Source organism: Ornithodoros turicata, chromosome 9 (genome assembly GCF_037126465.1).
Source record: "Ornithodoros turicata isolate Travis chromosome 9, ASM3712646v1, whole genome shotgun sequence".
NCBI lineage: Eukaryota > Metazoa > Arthropoda > Arachnida > Ixodida > Argasidae > Ornithodoros > Ornithodoros turicata.
Window position 1 is genome coordinate 18,348,592 of NC_088209.1, and position 17,865 is coordinate 18,366,456.

General features: G+C 45.1%; 1 protein-coding gene across 5 annotated transcripts in view; it reads right to left on the reverse strand.

Moving 5' to 3' along the window:
* Positions 1-17,865, reverse strand: part of LOC135368270 (inactive dipeptidyl peptidase 10-like) — a 187,773-nt gene that overhangs the window by 42,628 nt on the left and 127,280 nt on the right. The window contains exon 1 of one of the 5 annotated variants that reach the window (XM_064601441.1): positions 4,569-4,720. The exons of the other annotated variants lie outside the window; for them this stretch is intronic. Coding sequence (XP_064457511.1) covers positions 4,569-4,667 — 99 coding nt within the window. The 5' untranslated portion in view covers positions 4,668-4,720. Of the gene's footprint in view, positions 1-4,568; positions 4,721-17,865 lie in introns of those variants that run through there. 5 annotated transcript variants of the gene reach the window in all.

Genomic DNA, 17,865 nt, shown 5'->3' on the forward strand with positions numbered 1-17,865 from the left:
AGATGTCGCTGTACGCTCCCATTGTTATTGTCATGTTTATGTTCGCCGCCCTACATGGCGGGAACTGCGGAGTTCGTGCCCAGTCTTAGACACAAGGTTGCCCGTAATATTAAATTTGAATCTTCTAAAAAAAACTAACGCGGTGCATTTGAACGAAATTTTCGGTGTTTGTATACTGAGCACCCCGATTATCAAATGAGCCAGCAGTATAAAATTGCATGCCTCCTGTTTTACAGTACCTTTACAGAGTTTCCGAGGACGTGATGTTATTCACACAGCGCGAGCGTATTAGTGCATTCTCGCACGCAAGCTGCGGTACGGGGTCATTTAAAAGATAATCCAATCCAATATCCAATCCAATTAAATTCAAAAAATCATAATCTCGTTCAGTTATAATCATAACTGGGACTTAACGTGATGACACAAAAGTAGAATGGTAGAAAGATACGTATTTCATATTCAACGACGTTGCTCCGTAACTATATCAGACTTGTGCCCGTTACTCGAAAAATGTAATTGATTACCGTTACCGTTACTTCTGTGGAAAAAGTAATTGATTACCATTACCAATTACTCGATTTCAAGTGTAATTGAGTAACGAGTAGAAAAGTAACGCGTTACTTCAGTCGTTACTGTGCATTCACGCAAATTATAAACGTCTTTGTGTGCCTCAGAAAAAAAAAAGTTCAACAGTGGATCAGCTGAAATAACAAGACAAACAAAAACACGTAGGACCAGGAGACGTTGACCCGATTGTGGAAGAGCATTGCGTGGAACTTCCCCATAACTCACTAAACCTCCAAGGCTTCAGGTACCATCACACTGGTGTAGGAATTAGATTAGGGAGAGAGACTCTGAAATTCCAGAGCGTTATTACAATGACCTCTGCTTGCTATAGTAGAACAGCCCAACAAAGGCTGATGGCACCAGGGGCTTGACTTGGGGCAGAACATCTGAAAGATAAGCTAATCTCTGCCGGAAAAGTAACCAATTATTTAGTAATCGATTACTCAGAAAAGTAATTGATTACTCGAAAAATTACTTTGACAGTAAAGTAACTGATTACTCGAAAAATTACTCAAAAAGGTAATTGATTACAAGTAACGCAATTACTACACTGTTAAAACAGAACTTCACCACATAGCACACTCATAGCCAACCATCATTCCGAATAATATCATTCTGTGTCCTGATTTGTTCAAAACAGGGGGGAGGGGCCTATCAGGGACAAGATAATCTGTCCCAGATAGGCGCCTCCTCTCATTTTCAACAAATCAATACACAAGATGACATCATTCGGAATGACGGTTGGCTATGAGCGTGCTATGTGGTGAAGTTCTGTTTTAACAGTGTAGTAACGCGTTACGCACAAGTCTGAACTACATATACCCGACCTCGCAAAACTCCAATATCCAATCGGGGGCACGAAAGATATCCAGGAACTTTTCCAGACCGCACGATAAACTTCTACAAGAGCGACTTAAATATAGGAACCCTTCGGATTATGCGTAATCGTACCAGAACATGTTCCTTAGCCGCTCAGGGATGCAGAAACATTTAATTCCGTACGAAGCCCGTTCCCGATCCAGGGCCGCCGTGTATAATCTGCCCTCTCCCCCAATCCCTTCTAACGAACAATTTCTTCGTGTCTCATTCGGCGAACGGTGGAAATAGCCGGAAATTAAAGGCGGAACTCATCCCAAAAAGCCTGATGGCCCCTGCCTCCTCATTCAGGACGACGACGCGGAGCGTGTTAATAACCTGGATTACCGCGAACTATACGAATGCGTGAGTGTCTTTCCTTAGAGTTGCTCCTCTGTGGGTTGGCATATTAACGCGTTCCCTGGACAGCAATAATCATACGGAAGCGACGCGGAAAAAGGGGAGCATGCTAGCGATGACAGGAATTTTTGTTTCAAGTCACTGCATAAAAAGGTCACACGGTTACTATGGGAGTACCTGGATGGTTGTGGATGAAGCAGCCCTCGGGACAAACTGTAGAATCGCTCTGGATTATCTGACTACGTGTTTAATAATAGTAATAATGATAATGATAATAATAATAACATTTAAGCAATTAACATTAAGCAACTGCCAATAGGCATGTTAGAGAGAGCATCTACCGCGTTATCTAAAGAGCCAGGACCTTCTAGTACAACTGAACATTTAACAATAGAACACATTATGTAGTAATACAAATGCATGTAATACAAAGTAGATAACTGCACAGAAAATCATATAGTAACGTGGTTTCATTTCGTGGCATAGAATACAAATGAAAATCTCACAGGGAGGTTAAAGGAGAATGGAAAGCATATTTCGGTTGGTTGAAAAACATTCAGATTTTGTCAAGCGGCCTATACCTAAATTATTTGCGTTGAACAAGGTGGTATTACAGCGCAATTTCATTTTCATTGGCCGCGAAGGAAAGGTTCACGCGCTTTCAGCCACAAGCCACTCCCAATATATGTGACGTCAGACGTTACGTGCGTTATCATTCGCTATACGAAAAATTCGTCTGCTATAGACATAGCGAGCTGGTCTCTGTTGACTGCCATTCGTTATGCCCTGTTGCTTTGGAGGATTAAAACAAGCGAGCGAATGTAAAATAATAATTTTGACTTCAAACTCACATTCAATAATTTTCGACTTCGTTTTTTAACTCTGGCTATGGATTTAAGGTTCATAGGCTGAACATGTTGAACTCCATCACTATTACTACTTCACCTGTTTGTATTTTCTGTGTGTAAGCGTCCTGGGGTAGCGAGTTCGAGTTAGTCGTGACTCACATCCCAATTTTTTCTGTATCACATCCCCATCACTAGCTGAACGGTGATCGATTGATCGTACGGAATATGATATAATATCTGGAATATCTTCTACATTCCGTCTTATTAAAACGTATTGATCGACTGACTCAGAAATAATAAAAAAAAAAACATAATACAAAACGGATAATTTTGCATACATTCCCTTACTTTAATGTCCTGTTTGTGTTGCGCATGAGCAAGGTTACGATATTGTCGCGATATTGTTACGATATGCCGATACGGGCGGCAACAGGGAACTGTGCGCGTACGTAACCTCTGCTAGTAGCTTCTCAAAAGGCAACGCATGGATACACATTCGACAGGTCACGTGCAGTCTTAACAACAGAGGTGAAGACCAACAAACACAAATCGTGCCGTCTCGTGTATACAAGTTTGTACAGCAGGGAACCCAATGCCGTTACTTGGCTTATAAAAGAGTGATTCAGAAAAAAATGGAGCGACGCTGCAAGCGATACTGCCTCGCGCGACCTTCCTGGCGTAATCGAAGAAAAGTGTGATTACCGTTATTTCGAGGGAGAGGAGGGATGTTAGCAATAACATGTCCAAACGCGTGTACTTATTCCTTTCAATGAAACATCGACAAATTCTACTCTATGATTTTTGGTTGCCATATAGCACACGCGGAGTATAGCTACCTCATCCTCATCTATAGCTGGTCGACCAACCTCCCTCGATATTTTCCCCTTTCCACATACCCCCTCCGGGAATACGAAGCATGTTCCGAACATAAAACAAGAACGCGAAACCTGCTCATTTGATCAAAAATTCGGGCGATGTAACTTCACTCAACTGCACGTGAATATTGGCATGTTGTCGAGAGTCCGTCTCACAAATCTCTTTAAATCCCTATAGGTAGTGTGACATGTGACATAAAAAACAACTCGACCACATAGCAATTTCCGTCAACACAGTAGAAAAACGAGAGAAAACAAAGAAAGGTATGACAGAGAGTGTCGGCATTGCCTTTTCCATGTGTGGAGTTGCAATCAATAGCTCGAGGAAAGGGCTTACGGATGTTGTCGTTGAATGACAGCCGAGCAATAAAAGAACGGACGAGACAACGTCGATTCCGACAGATTACCAAGCCCGTGTCATAAAGCAAGAAAAAGAGAAACTCATCTTCCCAGTGTGAGTAAGCAGCGTATATAGTGTCAACACTAGATAATCCGACTGTTCATAACAAGATGAACAGAACAGTGCCTTGGAACGAATAACGGGAAATAGATGTAAACGCAACGACGGGCGTACGACGTGGTGATCACGAAAACGGTTTTTGTTTCGTAACATGCAACAGAGTGACACTTGTAGAGGAACAGTAATTCGTCGCTTTACTAAAAGGAGGTGGTTATGCGAATGTGCCAGAAACATGGGCTCGCGCGCGTGGAAGACGCGGCTGTACAATATCTGCCTACAATCTCTGAAAGAAAAACCAACGTTCCGCGGCCGTACCTTCCACCTGTGGCACGAAACAGTGAAGAGCACTATGCTCCCAGCGCGTCCAATATTCCAACGAGAAGAAAAGCGCCATTCCGCAATGTTTAACAACGCTATAAACAGCGAGACGCTCGACACAGTTCGTAACGAGATGTGGGTGAATCCGCCGCCGCTTGCCGCAGATGAACTCACACGAGAGGCAGATGAACAGACATGAGAGGCAGAAGGCGATGAGCGCGAGATATTCCTCAGCGAAAGCACGCGCGCGCGGTTGGTTTGTGACGTTTATATTTGAAAGCTCACCGCGTTCGGGTCCTGTGGGTTGGGCACGGGTGGCGGCGGGGCTGGCGAGGTGCTCGGTTTCTTCTTGGCCGCACTAGCTGGTTCGCTGGACGATGTCATGGCCCCTGGCGCGGGTTGCTCCGACGCCGGGAGCGGGCCGACAACATGTCCGACGGCGGCTCCCTTCCGACGCGCTCCGCGGCCGACGGCGCCCGCCGCGCGTGCGCCACGGGTCGCCCCTCCCCCCCCTCTCCTCTTGCAACCACGCGCCGGGTCCGCTGCTTACCTGGCCGGTGAGCGTCGCCATCGTTTTAGTCAGGGAGGGATGGGGATCATACTGCCGTCATTTATGTTCGAACGGCCTGCGGAGATTTTCCATTCAACAGTCGCGCGGTATACAGTCAGAGGGGGGAAAGAGAGAGAGAGAGAGTAAAGTTAGCCCTTTCAGTGTTTAGGTGCATTGTCATAAACGTTAGTCCCTTTAGGGAGTAAATGCATGGAAGTTGGACTGCATTGGATTGGAAATGAAAGGAAAATATGGAGATGTTAGTCCCGGCCCAGTCAGGACTGGCTACTCCAAAACGCGTTTGTGATTGGAAAAATAGAGCCAGAAAAAAGGGAATAAACAAACAAACAAACAGGAAAGAGGTAGAGTGGGCCAAGCAAGAGAAAGCATAAAGGAAAACGGGGGAAAGGAAAGGGGGAGACGGGAGAGGGAAAGGGAGACGTGCATGGAAGTTCATGCGGAGTTCGCGACACTGTTTTCCGTGCCGGGAAATTTCAGGATCAGGGGAGTAACATGAGGAGTAATTGTAGACGGCTAGGAGCTGTTATTACAGCTCCGTTTACTCTTTTACTAACTACCCACGTAGCTCCTGCTACACGTACCCTAGTTATCCCCGGAGTTTTTATTTATTTATTTTTTCGTGTGGAGTACAAGGCACAAATGCCCCGGAACAGACGTTTCTTGTTCCGAATCTCTTGTTCGTTACACACGCAGATCATTTGCAGCGCCGGGGGTCATATATTACGGGCTTGGGGGGCTAAAGTGTGGAGTAATGAAATGGGCTATAAGCTGTAATTACCACATTTACTCCTTTACGCACTCCCCATATTGTTCTTATTACTCTTTTATCATGGTTAAGTTAGTGCAAAAAGTAACTGAACTAGTACAGATACAGTTAGCGAGCAAAAATAGTAACTGAGTTAAAGTTACAATTACTCTGTTTGAAATGTATCTAGTTACAGCTACAGTTTACCCCATTAAAGTAAAGTACTTTAAAGTTACCTTCTAAAAAAAATCTAGCAAATTTAACCACCGAAAACTTGCGTTTGCATTTGTACTTGCCTATAACATACTTATACCGTGTTATAGGCGGAGGATTTCCCACGGACCCTAACAGCACGGCGTGAGTTAGTTTAAGGCCATTCTGGATGCGTATGAGGTGACAAAATTTGTTAAATTTCTGGTTGTAAGAAAAAAAAGCAAGAAAAAAAAGCAAGAAAAAAAAAACGGCAGCGTACACTTGAAGCCTCGGCAAAACGACGACGGGGAACTGAGGAGTGGTAAATACTGCCATACCTGAGTTACTTTAGTTAGTTACTAGGTGAGTTAGTTGAGTTACTGAGTTAACTTAGTTACAGTTGCATTTTGCAGTTACTTTAAACAAAAGCGGTAACTAGTTACAGTTTGAAGTTACTTTAACAGGTTACGAGTTACTTTAACTTAGTTATACCCAAGACTGTTACTTCCAGAGCAAACTACAAGACCAAGAGTAAAAGAGACTCTTATTAACGGAATTACTAGGCTGGGCTCCGATTTGATAACTTAGTTTGTCGTATCCTTTGCGAATAGAGTGTTTCCTGTTGTACTCAAATCTGGTATTGTCCAGATACCTCGTATCCAGCATATTTCAGCATTCGGCATTGTCTTTGCTGTCAGCGGTATGTTGATCGGGCCAATGGGCCATGCACTCTTGAAAAAAAAAAAGGTGAAGCGGTTACACATTTTAGGAGGTAATAGTTGTCGGATATGTTGTGCCTAAAAGATTGCAAGGTTCTACCTGCTACCTGGTTGCTGTCGGCACAACAGATTAGCGCAAACCCCAAAACAAATTTTAGTTGCCGTCATCTTCGTTGTACACAATGTGCTCAAATTCCATTGCCCCGTCAATGCTGGGAAATGCAGCGCTCCCTGAAAGTGCATTGCTTCTGTGGCTGAAATAACAGCTCTTAACACACATTTTGTACAGCACCTGCAAGGAGGCGGTAACAGGCAAGGTTACAACCCCTTTACACCGTTTATCGGACGCCATGTTGATTTAGGTGGTCACTATAGAAGTTACCACCTTTTCGCATCCTTTTTTCTTAGAGTGTGGGGTTAATATGATACGCAAATGGACTCGATTATCTGCATCACCATACAATCCACTCTCACACGCACAACTTTAACTTAGCAATTTAGTGCCCCGGCAACAATGGCCACCAAAATTTAGAAGATTAGATTACATTAGACAAAAAAAAAAAAAGAGAGAGAGAACATGGAGATGTTAGTGTTAAGCCACAAGCACAAGCAAGTGTTTTCGCATGCACAGGGCCCAGTCTCCCAAGAAGCAAGAATTAACTATTTCTTACTATTTTTTCTTTCGTGTATCTATTCTTCCCTCCGAGTCGAAAACTGCTGAATTACATTGCGTTGTTCTATCTTAGAGAGGACATTATTACAAAACACGTTGCAGTCATATGGTCATATGTGATACCTAGGGGCTGTAGTGCTTGGGAGAGGGGGAGGGGGGGGGGAGGTATCGTTTATCGAAAGAAAGAAAAAAAATAAGAAAGAGAGGGCGGTCTGCCTGCCGAGACGGGCGAGAAGTGCTGCACTCTAAGAAAAAAGGGTGTGGAAAGGTGGTAACTTCTATAGTTACCACCTTGGTGAACATAGAATCCGATAAAGGGCGTAACAGGATGGCAAAATTCAATTATCATATACCCAAATTGCTACAAAAAGGCGTACGCCCCCTCGCTCACCGAATCAGCTACACTCTACACTCTAAAAACCCTACACCCTAAAACCCTACACTCTAAAAACAGAACTTCACTGCACAGCACGCTGTGTGTCAACCATTGCCAAGAATGATAGGGTTATCTCTTAACTTTGCAACCTGTTAGGTACAACATATGCGACAACTATTACTCCCTAAAGGGTGTAACTGCTCCACCCTTTTTTCTGAGAGTGTGGGAAGTAAATTTCAGTGTCAGGGGGGCTCAAATAGGGAGTAATTGCAGTGTAGGGGCTAGGAGCTGTTAATAAAGCGATAGCCTCTTTTAGGGCCAAATTCCGTGTACGTCCATATATTTGTAGGACCACGTGACGGTGACCACGTGACCAACAGTTTACCGCCGGCGATGCACCTATAAAGCATGGCACAATGCCCAATGATGCATCGTAATTTACCCCGTATTTTTCTCAAGAGCGCACCGCCTCGTAGAAGACGCATTGCTCGGTAAACATACATAAAAAGACAGAGAAACCGGAGCCGTTTATTCCTTTGCTCAGTAGATGTACCTCTGAGTACCTGTTCCTTCTACACATTACAACTCGTTCGAAGTTTCAAAATCCCCATGCTACAGACCGCTCCACGTCTTATCTGGGTTTTACAGCGATCCCTTTGGGTATTCTCCAACGGGGAGGTGACGAAGGTTCGCATCGCTGACCGTTACGGAACGTCGTATACTACTCGTATATATATAGTTTAAACGAAGTTTTATCGCGTCCGTGCGTGTATCGTGCGAGAACGACGCCACAGCAGGGATGTGCACTGTCTCTTGAGCGCAACCTGGTGGTGAATACTGCGGGCCAACGCTTTGGCCCATGCAGGAGTGGCATATTGCATGTGAAAAACCAGAGAGATTGGCGTACAGTGGAAACGTCCTCTTCTATCAAGCCTGGCCGCTGCCCAAGACAGTATGCAGTTAGCATGTCATGTTCAGAAACGGGATACGCTGGCCCACGGGCATTCCTAGAAATGTTGTCTGCAACTATGTGTTCGTTATACAGTCAAACTCCTTTATAGCGAACACCTTTTTAACGAAAATACCACTACAGCAAATTTTTTTTGCGGTCCCGCTGGAGCCCCATAGGTCCAATAATGGGCATCCTTTTTAACGAAAATACCTTTACTGCGACTTTTTTTTTTTTTTTTGCTGTCCCCTGAGTTTCGTTGTAAAGGAGTTTGACTGTATACAGGCGATAGTGATGATGATGTGATACACAGATGAGATGATGCGCTATATACAGAAGATGGAAGTCCCTTCCGGTCCGTTTATTGCATAGAAATGCGAGATGCCTGCAGTAACCGCCAATCCGCAATATATTTCGCGCATCACGTTGCGTGTACGGTCCGGTAGATCTACATCATACAAACAGGACAAATAAGAAAGAATGAACTAGAACGGTTACTTGTTACTCTTACCATAATGGAAGCCAGCGCACGAGAAACATTTATGCGCAGCTAATTGTTATTGATTCCCTTCACCCTGCATTTTAAGCACAGGCTTGGCCGCGCCGGCACGATTCCTCCGGAACCTCCTTCCTCCATGCGAGCTGATGTTCAGCTAGAAGCCTGCTATGAGGTGAAGTTCATTTTTAAGAGTGTAGCTTTGAGCGAACAATACCTATCGCAATACAGCAAAACCTCCACTATAACGAAATCGCCTTTTTCGAATTAGCGCTTTGTTCCACATCTCAAGCTGTACTGATCGAAAGGCAGACGTATGTGAACCCGATTATACGAAGCGTCCTGCTATAGCCGGCTTCCGCTTAATGTACGAGCAGCGGCCAGCTTACGTCTCCACTTGCCCTCGTGTTTTTCCTCCCCATATAAATTAATAGTCTGTCAGGGTGTCCACCAAGGAGGTTTGTTTGCTTGTTTTCATATCGTTTCAAGGTCCCGCGCTGTAGACTATAGTGTCACTGTTTTTATTTATTTTATTTTATTTCTACACTCCCGCTTTCATCGAATTGCCGCTGATATCGATTTTTTTCCCTGGTCCCTTTGGTTTTCTTACAACGAGTGGTTGCCGTATCTTTGTCGCGCACTCACGGTTTCCTTACTCAGGAATCCCGTAGAAAGCATGTTTGACTATAAATTTGGTAGTGAGATCAGCCACCGTGAGTGTAACCTGAGCAGTTACTTGTCTACTTAGATAATTATTTTTATTTATTTATTCATTTGAAATACTACTGGCTTCCTCCTGGAAGCCTAAGTAGGAATGGGAAAAGACAACAAAACCGAACAATGACAGAATTGTACATCTATGCCAACTGCCCTGACAGCAACGACAGAAACTCAACTACAGTCTTCGCCGTGACAACCTCCTCCGGTAGGCTAATTCATTCCTCTACCGTCCTGGGGAAAAAAGATAATTTAAACGCGTCTATTCTACATTGGTATGGCTTTAACTGCAGAGCGTGTACACTACGAATAGATCTCTTTTCCTGGAACATAATGTACTGATCCCTGATTATGTTAAATAAAATATTCTGAACAGAACGTTGGGGTTACTTTGCACAGCGTTAAAATTGGGATAATCTCTTGGGATTGTGACAAGGAGGTACAATCACCCCACCATTTTTTTTTTTTTTCAAAGTAATCCAACACACTCACGAAGTCGGTAAGTTTTACTCTCTGGCCTCGCACAGTGGAACGATGACATCTCAAGCCGAGACGCTCTTTTTTTTTTTGTCACGATCACTGTTGCCTCGCGACAGTACGGCTACGGATAATTATTATGACTATTACCTGACATGCTTGATTATGTTGAAATAGAGTCGATCGTATACAGGAAGGCTGTAGCACGCCGTAGCTCACGAACTATACCCGTATTCAAGATGTAGACTGTCAACTCTAGGTGAGTTAACCCGTCGAAGAAGTTACACTGCGACTAGAGTCACTAAATAAGCTTCGCTTCAGAGTATCGACACTGAGGTCCAAGAGAGAGCAGGAGCGCCATCTTGTTTCCGCACCGCACCGGTACCACCCACAGTTGAGGATCAAAGACGGCTAACGTAATGCTCCCAGTGGGATGGAGAAGCGTGTATGATTGTTATGCGATAATCCATGTATTGCCCACCAGAGCGTACGGAGGATGTCAAGGTGAGCTTAAGGCCGTCAACCTTGATGAGCTGCTTGCAAGAGAAAGGAACATTTCACCCGCGCACAATAGATGGCATCGTGCGCTAAAGTGCACCTGAAGTGAACCTGCGCGTGGGTATAGCGTGGCGCGGAAACAAGATGGCGCGTGCTCACTCTTGGAACTCAGTGTCGATACTCTGAAGCGTAGCTTTTTAATGACTAACTGCAACTGCCGCCTATAGTTTCGGTGTCGCCGCACTACTTTTCGTGACGTCGAATGACGTCGACAATTAGCGTTGCAGCCAATAGGAACACTCCTAAGATGGGGCTCAAACGTGCCGTTCGTGTCCTGAACGCGACTGTAGCGTGACAGTGTGGCATAAAAACCTCAAAGGCAAACAAGAGCAACCACAAGATGATAATCATGATAATCATGCCATTAACGGCGCCCTTTACCATGCTCAGCATGATATGGGTCATTTCACAGCTCGAGTGTGGGACCCAATACCATTACGTCTGAGAGAATGGAAGAGCTATTTTAGGAATGAGTGATTGATTGATTGATTAATTGATATATAAAAATATGGCGATGTGACAACCGACAAATTCGGGTCTGGCTACCCCGTGGCAGGTGGCCGCGCAGCAGAAAAAGAGCGGAGGACGAAATCGAGAAAGAAAGGAGCACAGAGCGTCAGTAAAGAACAGATTATCATAAACGTGGAAAAAGATTCGACACCGGTGGAGCATACCGGTGCTCGTTAAGAACTCCATAAATAATCCAAGACACTGCTAGTAATACGCTATGGCAGCTTATCTCTGCGCAGGGGGAGAGGGATAAAGTTTGGAGGAATCACGTGACGATGTGGCTGTCCAATCACAAGGAAAGCAACAAGGGGGCATTCGTATGCTGCGGCACGGATTCACGGAAGGAACCACGGAGCTCCGATCAACGTTGAAATGTTCCTCCCTTACTTGGGAGAGAGCCTCCCGATGATGCCGCTCCACGGAAAACAGGGGGGAGAGAGAAACTGGTTAGCTGCTGAGACAGCTGACCTTTACTTGCATAGCGTATAAACATGAGTCCTCGCAGATATTTAGACCCAAGCAGCACAACATCTTGGTCCGATATTGGCAATACTGGTCCACTATTGGTCCAATCTTAGTCCAATATTGGGCGCACATTGCCAATCTTGGTCCAATGTTGGGCCGACATTGCCAATATTCGTCCAGTATATTGGTCCAACATTAGGCGCACATTGCCAATATTGGCCAATCTTGGTCCAATATTGAGCCGAAATTGCCAATATTGGGCGACATGGCCAATCTTAGTCCAATGTTGGGCCGACATTGCCAATATTCGTCCAGTATTGGTCCAATCTTGGTCCAATATTGGGCGCACATTGCCAATATTGGGCGACATTGCTAATCTTGGTCCGATATTGGGCGCACATTGCCAATATTGGGCGACATTGCCAATATTGGTCCAGTATTGGTCCAATATTGGGCGCACATTGCCAATATTGGGCGGCATTACCAATCTTGGTCCAATATTGAGTCGACATTGCCAATATTGGGCGATATTGCCAATCTTGGTCCAATATTGGGCCGACATTGACAATATTGGTCCAAGATGTTGTGCCACTTGGGGAGGGATGCAAGACATCGATCTGTCGGTACAAAGTATAGCTGGTAAAACATGATGTATACTGAAAGCATATTCGTTGAAGAGAGAAAAGAACAAAAATGGAACCGCCACACTATTCCTTCTTTCCTCCTCTCTCTCTCCTTTTTTAATATGCAGGTGCCTATAACAATGTGCAACCCACAAGTGCTCGTTGTCACGCCAAGCAGCCGCAAAAAAAAAAAAAAAAAATAAAAAAAAATAATAAAGAAGCCGTTGCCGCTGTCCGCTTGCAATACACGAGCAGGAACGTGATCCGTTTCAGTTCCCGATACAACAGTGAGCGCGCAACGAAGTGCGAGTGTGTGCTTTCTCTTAACCAACTGAGTCTTGTGGATCGATATTTCCAGATTGTCCGCGCGCTGTCTGCGCAAACAACGTCGGCGCTCGGGAGGAGAAATTATTAATTATACGAGGCAGCCCGAAACGGTCGGCCGGGCGTTTCTGGCCGACTAGAAGTTGCATTTCCCGGTTTGCTGCCTTCCTGCAGCTGACGGCCGATGAAATAACGTAACGCTACACGGAAGGTATATACACACTAACATAATTAGGGGAAAAAGGCTCGCGCTCCCTGCTCAGGTATGTTAGGTTGGCAGTGTGTAATTGCCGGGCGATCTGGCTGCCCGCGCTGCTCAGGATGCTGGATGGGAGCGGTGGTTGCCGTGACACCTGCGCTCAAAGAAGAAGGAAGACGAGAAGAAGAAGGGGAAGGAGGAAGCAGGAGGAGAAGGAAGACGAGAAGAAGGAAGAGAAGGGCTGTATCTTCGTGCATCGTGCTAAATAGAGGTGTACCGGTCGTCGGTGGCAGATTATTTTTTTAACACCGAATTTTTAAAAATATACATTTAGTTTTTTTAAACATATGGAAGTAACTACGGTTTGTAGTTTTTTTTTCATGTTGCTCTTGGTCGAGCTCTCCGACTTGACCAGCAGTGCCGCGCTTACGTCCACGGCATAAGCCTTTACCCGTGCACTACAGGCCTTTCTGGACTTTGCAACAGCCTCGGGTGTTCGCGCCTCGCGGCGAGAAGGTTCGTGCCCTCAAGTGTTGTGCGTCAGCAAACTCTTCAGCTAATGCACAGTCAGAGGGACAGAGTGTGCATTTTCGCGGATGCGTCTACAAATGAGTCAGGTACCACGTGTGCATGTGTCGTCCCTAAGCTCTGCATTGGGGGTCGCACACGATTGTCTCATCGCACGTCTTCCACGGACGCAGAGCTCCATGAGATGATCTTGGCGATGCAATTTATAGAGGCACGTGGAGACCCTAAATCATGGATTGTCTACAGTGATTCACAGACCGGATTGCGAGCATTACAAGCGCGGGGCGGATAAGCAGGTCTTGCTTCAGTCGTGGACGACGCCATTAAGACTTACAACGCGTGTGTAGCACAGGGACATGACGTCATCCTTCAGTGGATCCCTAGCCATTCCTGCATACCTGGGAATGACGCGGCGGATACAGCAGCTTCCCGGGCGCATCAGTCATTGACATTACATTGACATTAACATTGTAAACTTTAACGAAGTGACTAAGCAGAGACCTGTGGCGCAGTGATTCTGGAAGGCCGCCACTGATCAGTGTAGACCCGGACTTTTCGTTCGTGGTCCCAGCCTCGCTTCCTTGGTACATGGAGGCCCTAATCCACCGGTTCCGTCTGAATGTCCCCTGTAGTCGTCGCTTTTTACATATGATCGAAAAAGCAGCCTCCCCAAACTGCTCCATGTTGTGGAGGATGTCGAGCAGATTTTGATGTTCTGCGTACGGTATACACTGAAGCTCGTCGCCAGTCGTCTACAGTCGGAGCTGGCAGCAGTGGACGGCCGTTACGAAAGTGTTACGAAAGTTTTTGGGCTCTGGCTTCGCAGTGTCAGACACCGGGCGTTCTCCACCGCAGTGAAATTTTTTCCGGGACATTGACGCAGACAACAAGTTTTGAAAGATGAAAGATGAAAAGGTTAGCCAGCTGTAGGGATCGAACCCACATCTTCTGGATTACCGGTCCTCTCCAGCGACTTTCGGGGTGCGTCATTTCCGTCGTATGAATGTGTGTATGAGTGAGCACAAAATGTAAGAGTGAAAGGAGGGTGAGTGAGAGTGAGTGGCTGGTTTGTCGTCCCTTCAGATGACGCACCCCGAAAGTCGCAGGAGAGGCGTGTTAGCTTAGCTCAATTGGTAGAGCCCTGGACCGGTAATCCAGAAGATGTGGGTTCGATCCCTACAGCTGGCTAACCTTTTCAGTGACTTTCATCTTTCATCGTTGATTTCTTAGGTAATTTGAGGCTTTGTTTGTATCTGTCCCTTCTATGTTGTTCCAGCCTCAAAACATCAGTTTATCTCTTGTTCAACAAGTTTTGAGCCTATGAGTGTGTGTTGTAGGTTCTGCTGTTCGACTGTTTGCATGTTGCGTGTGTTTCGTTACAACTTAGTGTGTTTGCAATTGTTTTCCGTCGGAATCACCACCACCACTAATCATCGTCATCGCCATCATCATCCTCTTCATTGGCATCATCATTCCAGGAGTTTTCCACCAATGTAACTGGTGCAAGTGGTTTTGAGTTGCGGGCCTCCCACACTAGTGAAACCAAAATCTTCAGTCTATTTTTTCTTAAAATCAAATCAAATCAAATCAAATCAATCGAAGATAAAGCGCGCGCTCCGGATCCGCGATCGGAGGCTGCCAGTCGAAGATGTTATAAGCTTCGTAGACGATCTCCTGAATGCAAAAGGTCTAACGTAAGTACATCCGTTACCTGCGGGAACTTGATGGCCGCTATATGATTGAGCAACTTTCTGCCTACAGATATAGTTTATGGTTATTTCTTGACAAAGTGCGTCCCTATGAATGTCGCAATCTTTTTTTCTAACTTGACGTATCAGATCAAAGTCAAAGCACATTCGAAAGTATTGCTCATAGATATTATGTACGTACGACTGCGTGTAATGCAGTCCTCATTTTGTGACATCCATTTAGACTCGTGCATTTAGTATGCAAAAGGACTAAAGTGATGTTTCTTTCCTCTCAGAGTATTCAGTTAATGTTTGCCGAACATGATGAACACGCATAACCTTCGTGGATAACGTGCAGATTTCATGTGCAGTGACGTAACATATTGCTTTGTTTTTCCTTTTCAGCATCATCGGATCCCTTTAGCTTTTTACATCTAAAAAGGCCGACGCGTGCTTCGATATATAAACCTGAGCAAGTGTTTAAAGGGCTATGAACTCTACCAAGCTAGCCCGGCGTCTGTTTCGGCTCCAAACGGTGATTTTAACTTGCTGGCTGTGGCAGCTTTTGAATAGATGAATCTGATTGGTCCGTATATTCACTACATATAGCACGCTGCTACACCGTTAAAACAGAACTTCACCATACAGCACGCTCATAGCCAACCATCGTTCGGAATGATATCATTCTGTGTATTGAATTGTTGAAAATGGTAGGAGGCGATTATCTGGGACAGATTATCTTGTTCCAGATAGGCGCCTCCCCCCTGTTTTAAACAAATCAGGACACATAATGATATTATTCGGAACGATGGTTGGCTGGGAGCGTGCTATGTGGTGAAGTTCATTTCTAAGAGTGTATCACTCGTGGCAATGGTTGGTGCAGGACGTGCTATGCGGTGAAGTTGCTTCTAGAATGCATCTGGTGAAGTTCTATCTTTCTATCTTTAGAATGTAGATGCAGTAGAAAACGCAAAATAATAATCTAACTATAATAACACAGCGTGAAATGCGCCCCACGGTTAACCGTGTAGCCAACCATCATCCCCAATGACAACGTTCTCGCTCCTGATTTGTTGATAACGGGAGGCGGAGCCAATTACGCGGAGCCATTATGTACCGCATTAGGGCTACAAAATAGGCTCCGCCCCCCGTTTGTAACAAATCAGGGACGAGAACGTTGTCATTCGGGATGATGGTTGGCTAGGAGCCAATTCGAGCCACGCGGTGAAGTTCATTTTTAAGAGTGCAAAGCAGAACGTTATGTGTACCTCCGCGTTGTCGTCTGATTGGGTACTAAATTCTTCAGATAGAGGTCAACAGCGGATAGAGGTATATGAATGGCAGTGCGTCTACTCGCCCGTATCCGAAAAAAAAGTCCGTTTTTGTATTAACGCTGCACACTTTATGAAGGTGAAGAATTGAACAATAAATCGTAAATAGAATTACGAAGCGTAGAGGAACAATATTACATCTATTAAATCCGTAATTGAATATATGCAGTATGGAGTTCGTACCTCTTTTAAAATAAGTGTAAGTTAGGGCGGGCTGAAAAAAAATATTCTGAAAATAAAGAGAAAACATGCATGTCTGCCCATCCGTGGCGTCTCCTGTAAAGCGTGCTCTCACTGCACAGCTACAGTGTATACAGGAGAAGCGACCATTCAGTATGTCTCATATGCGCATGCATATAGGCCTGTTTCTCGCATTAATGCTTCCTCCCAGTTCCGACTTTGTATCGCCTTCATCCTCAGATATAAATTTCGTAATAAATTTCGACAGTAATGTCACTAGTACAACATTCAGCGACGACTGTCGGTTCGGTCCCCGGCAGTCATTCGCCCGTTTTTTCTTTGATTAACGAACTGTTCTTCTCTAAGTCGAGTTCCGTGTTCGCTGTCGCAAAGCGGGAGACTTTCGTACGGTGCTCCAGTTCGATCGGCAACTTGGATCCTGTCGTCACTTCACGTATTCAAGTAGGGTTGCGAACACTACAATACGTGTCACCGTTCGCACCTATATTCAGAGACTGACTCTGAAAGCGCAACAGACCTCGAGCCGAATTCGGAACAGTGAGGAATTTGCTCGGTATTACAAACGTCTCGATTTATTACCAATCCTTTCTTGACAGCATTCGAGTGCCGTTCCCGTGCACTAACTTTTATATACACTTTATTCTCACTATATTCTTTACTCCTGATTTACTCCCGCATTGCGCGGAGAAGTACAGCAGATGGTTAGAGAGATAAAAAAAAAGGTATCTACATTTGATGAACACTTCTGCTTCAGACAGCTCATTCCACTGTTCAGTGCTTTTAACGAAAGACGTATTTGCAAACATATAATATTGGAGCGTACAAAGGACAAAAGACACGTACAAAGGACGAGGTTTATCCTGTAAGGCAACACGTCGATGACAGAGAGTGGGAGTGCCGATAGCCTGGTTCGCTACGCTGCGCTTACGTCACAGTGGCAGGTCGGGCCGCGTCTCCAAGGTGCTGCGCTGCGATCAAGGCTCCTTTGTAAATTCCGCTGCATAATGATCAGACAAAGCTCAGCAGGAATATTTTGGCGTAGCCGCTGTCTATAGACTTCTTTATTATTATTCCGTATTAGCACCGCGAAGCGACTGTAGCTCTGAGCATCTTACATACGTCGACAGACAGAGAGAGGACAGCAGGAAGGAGGAGGCATGCCCGGTAAGGCGGGGCGTCCTAAAGCACTCGAAGAAAAAAAAAGCAAAAAAAAAAAAGGTGAGTTGGGAGTAATTGCACG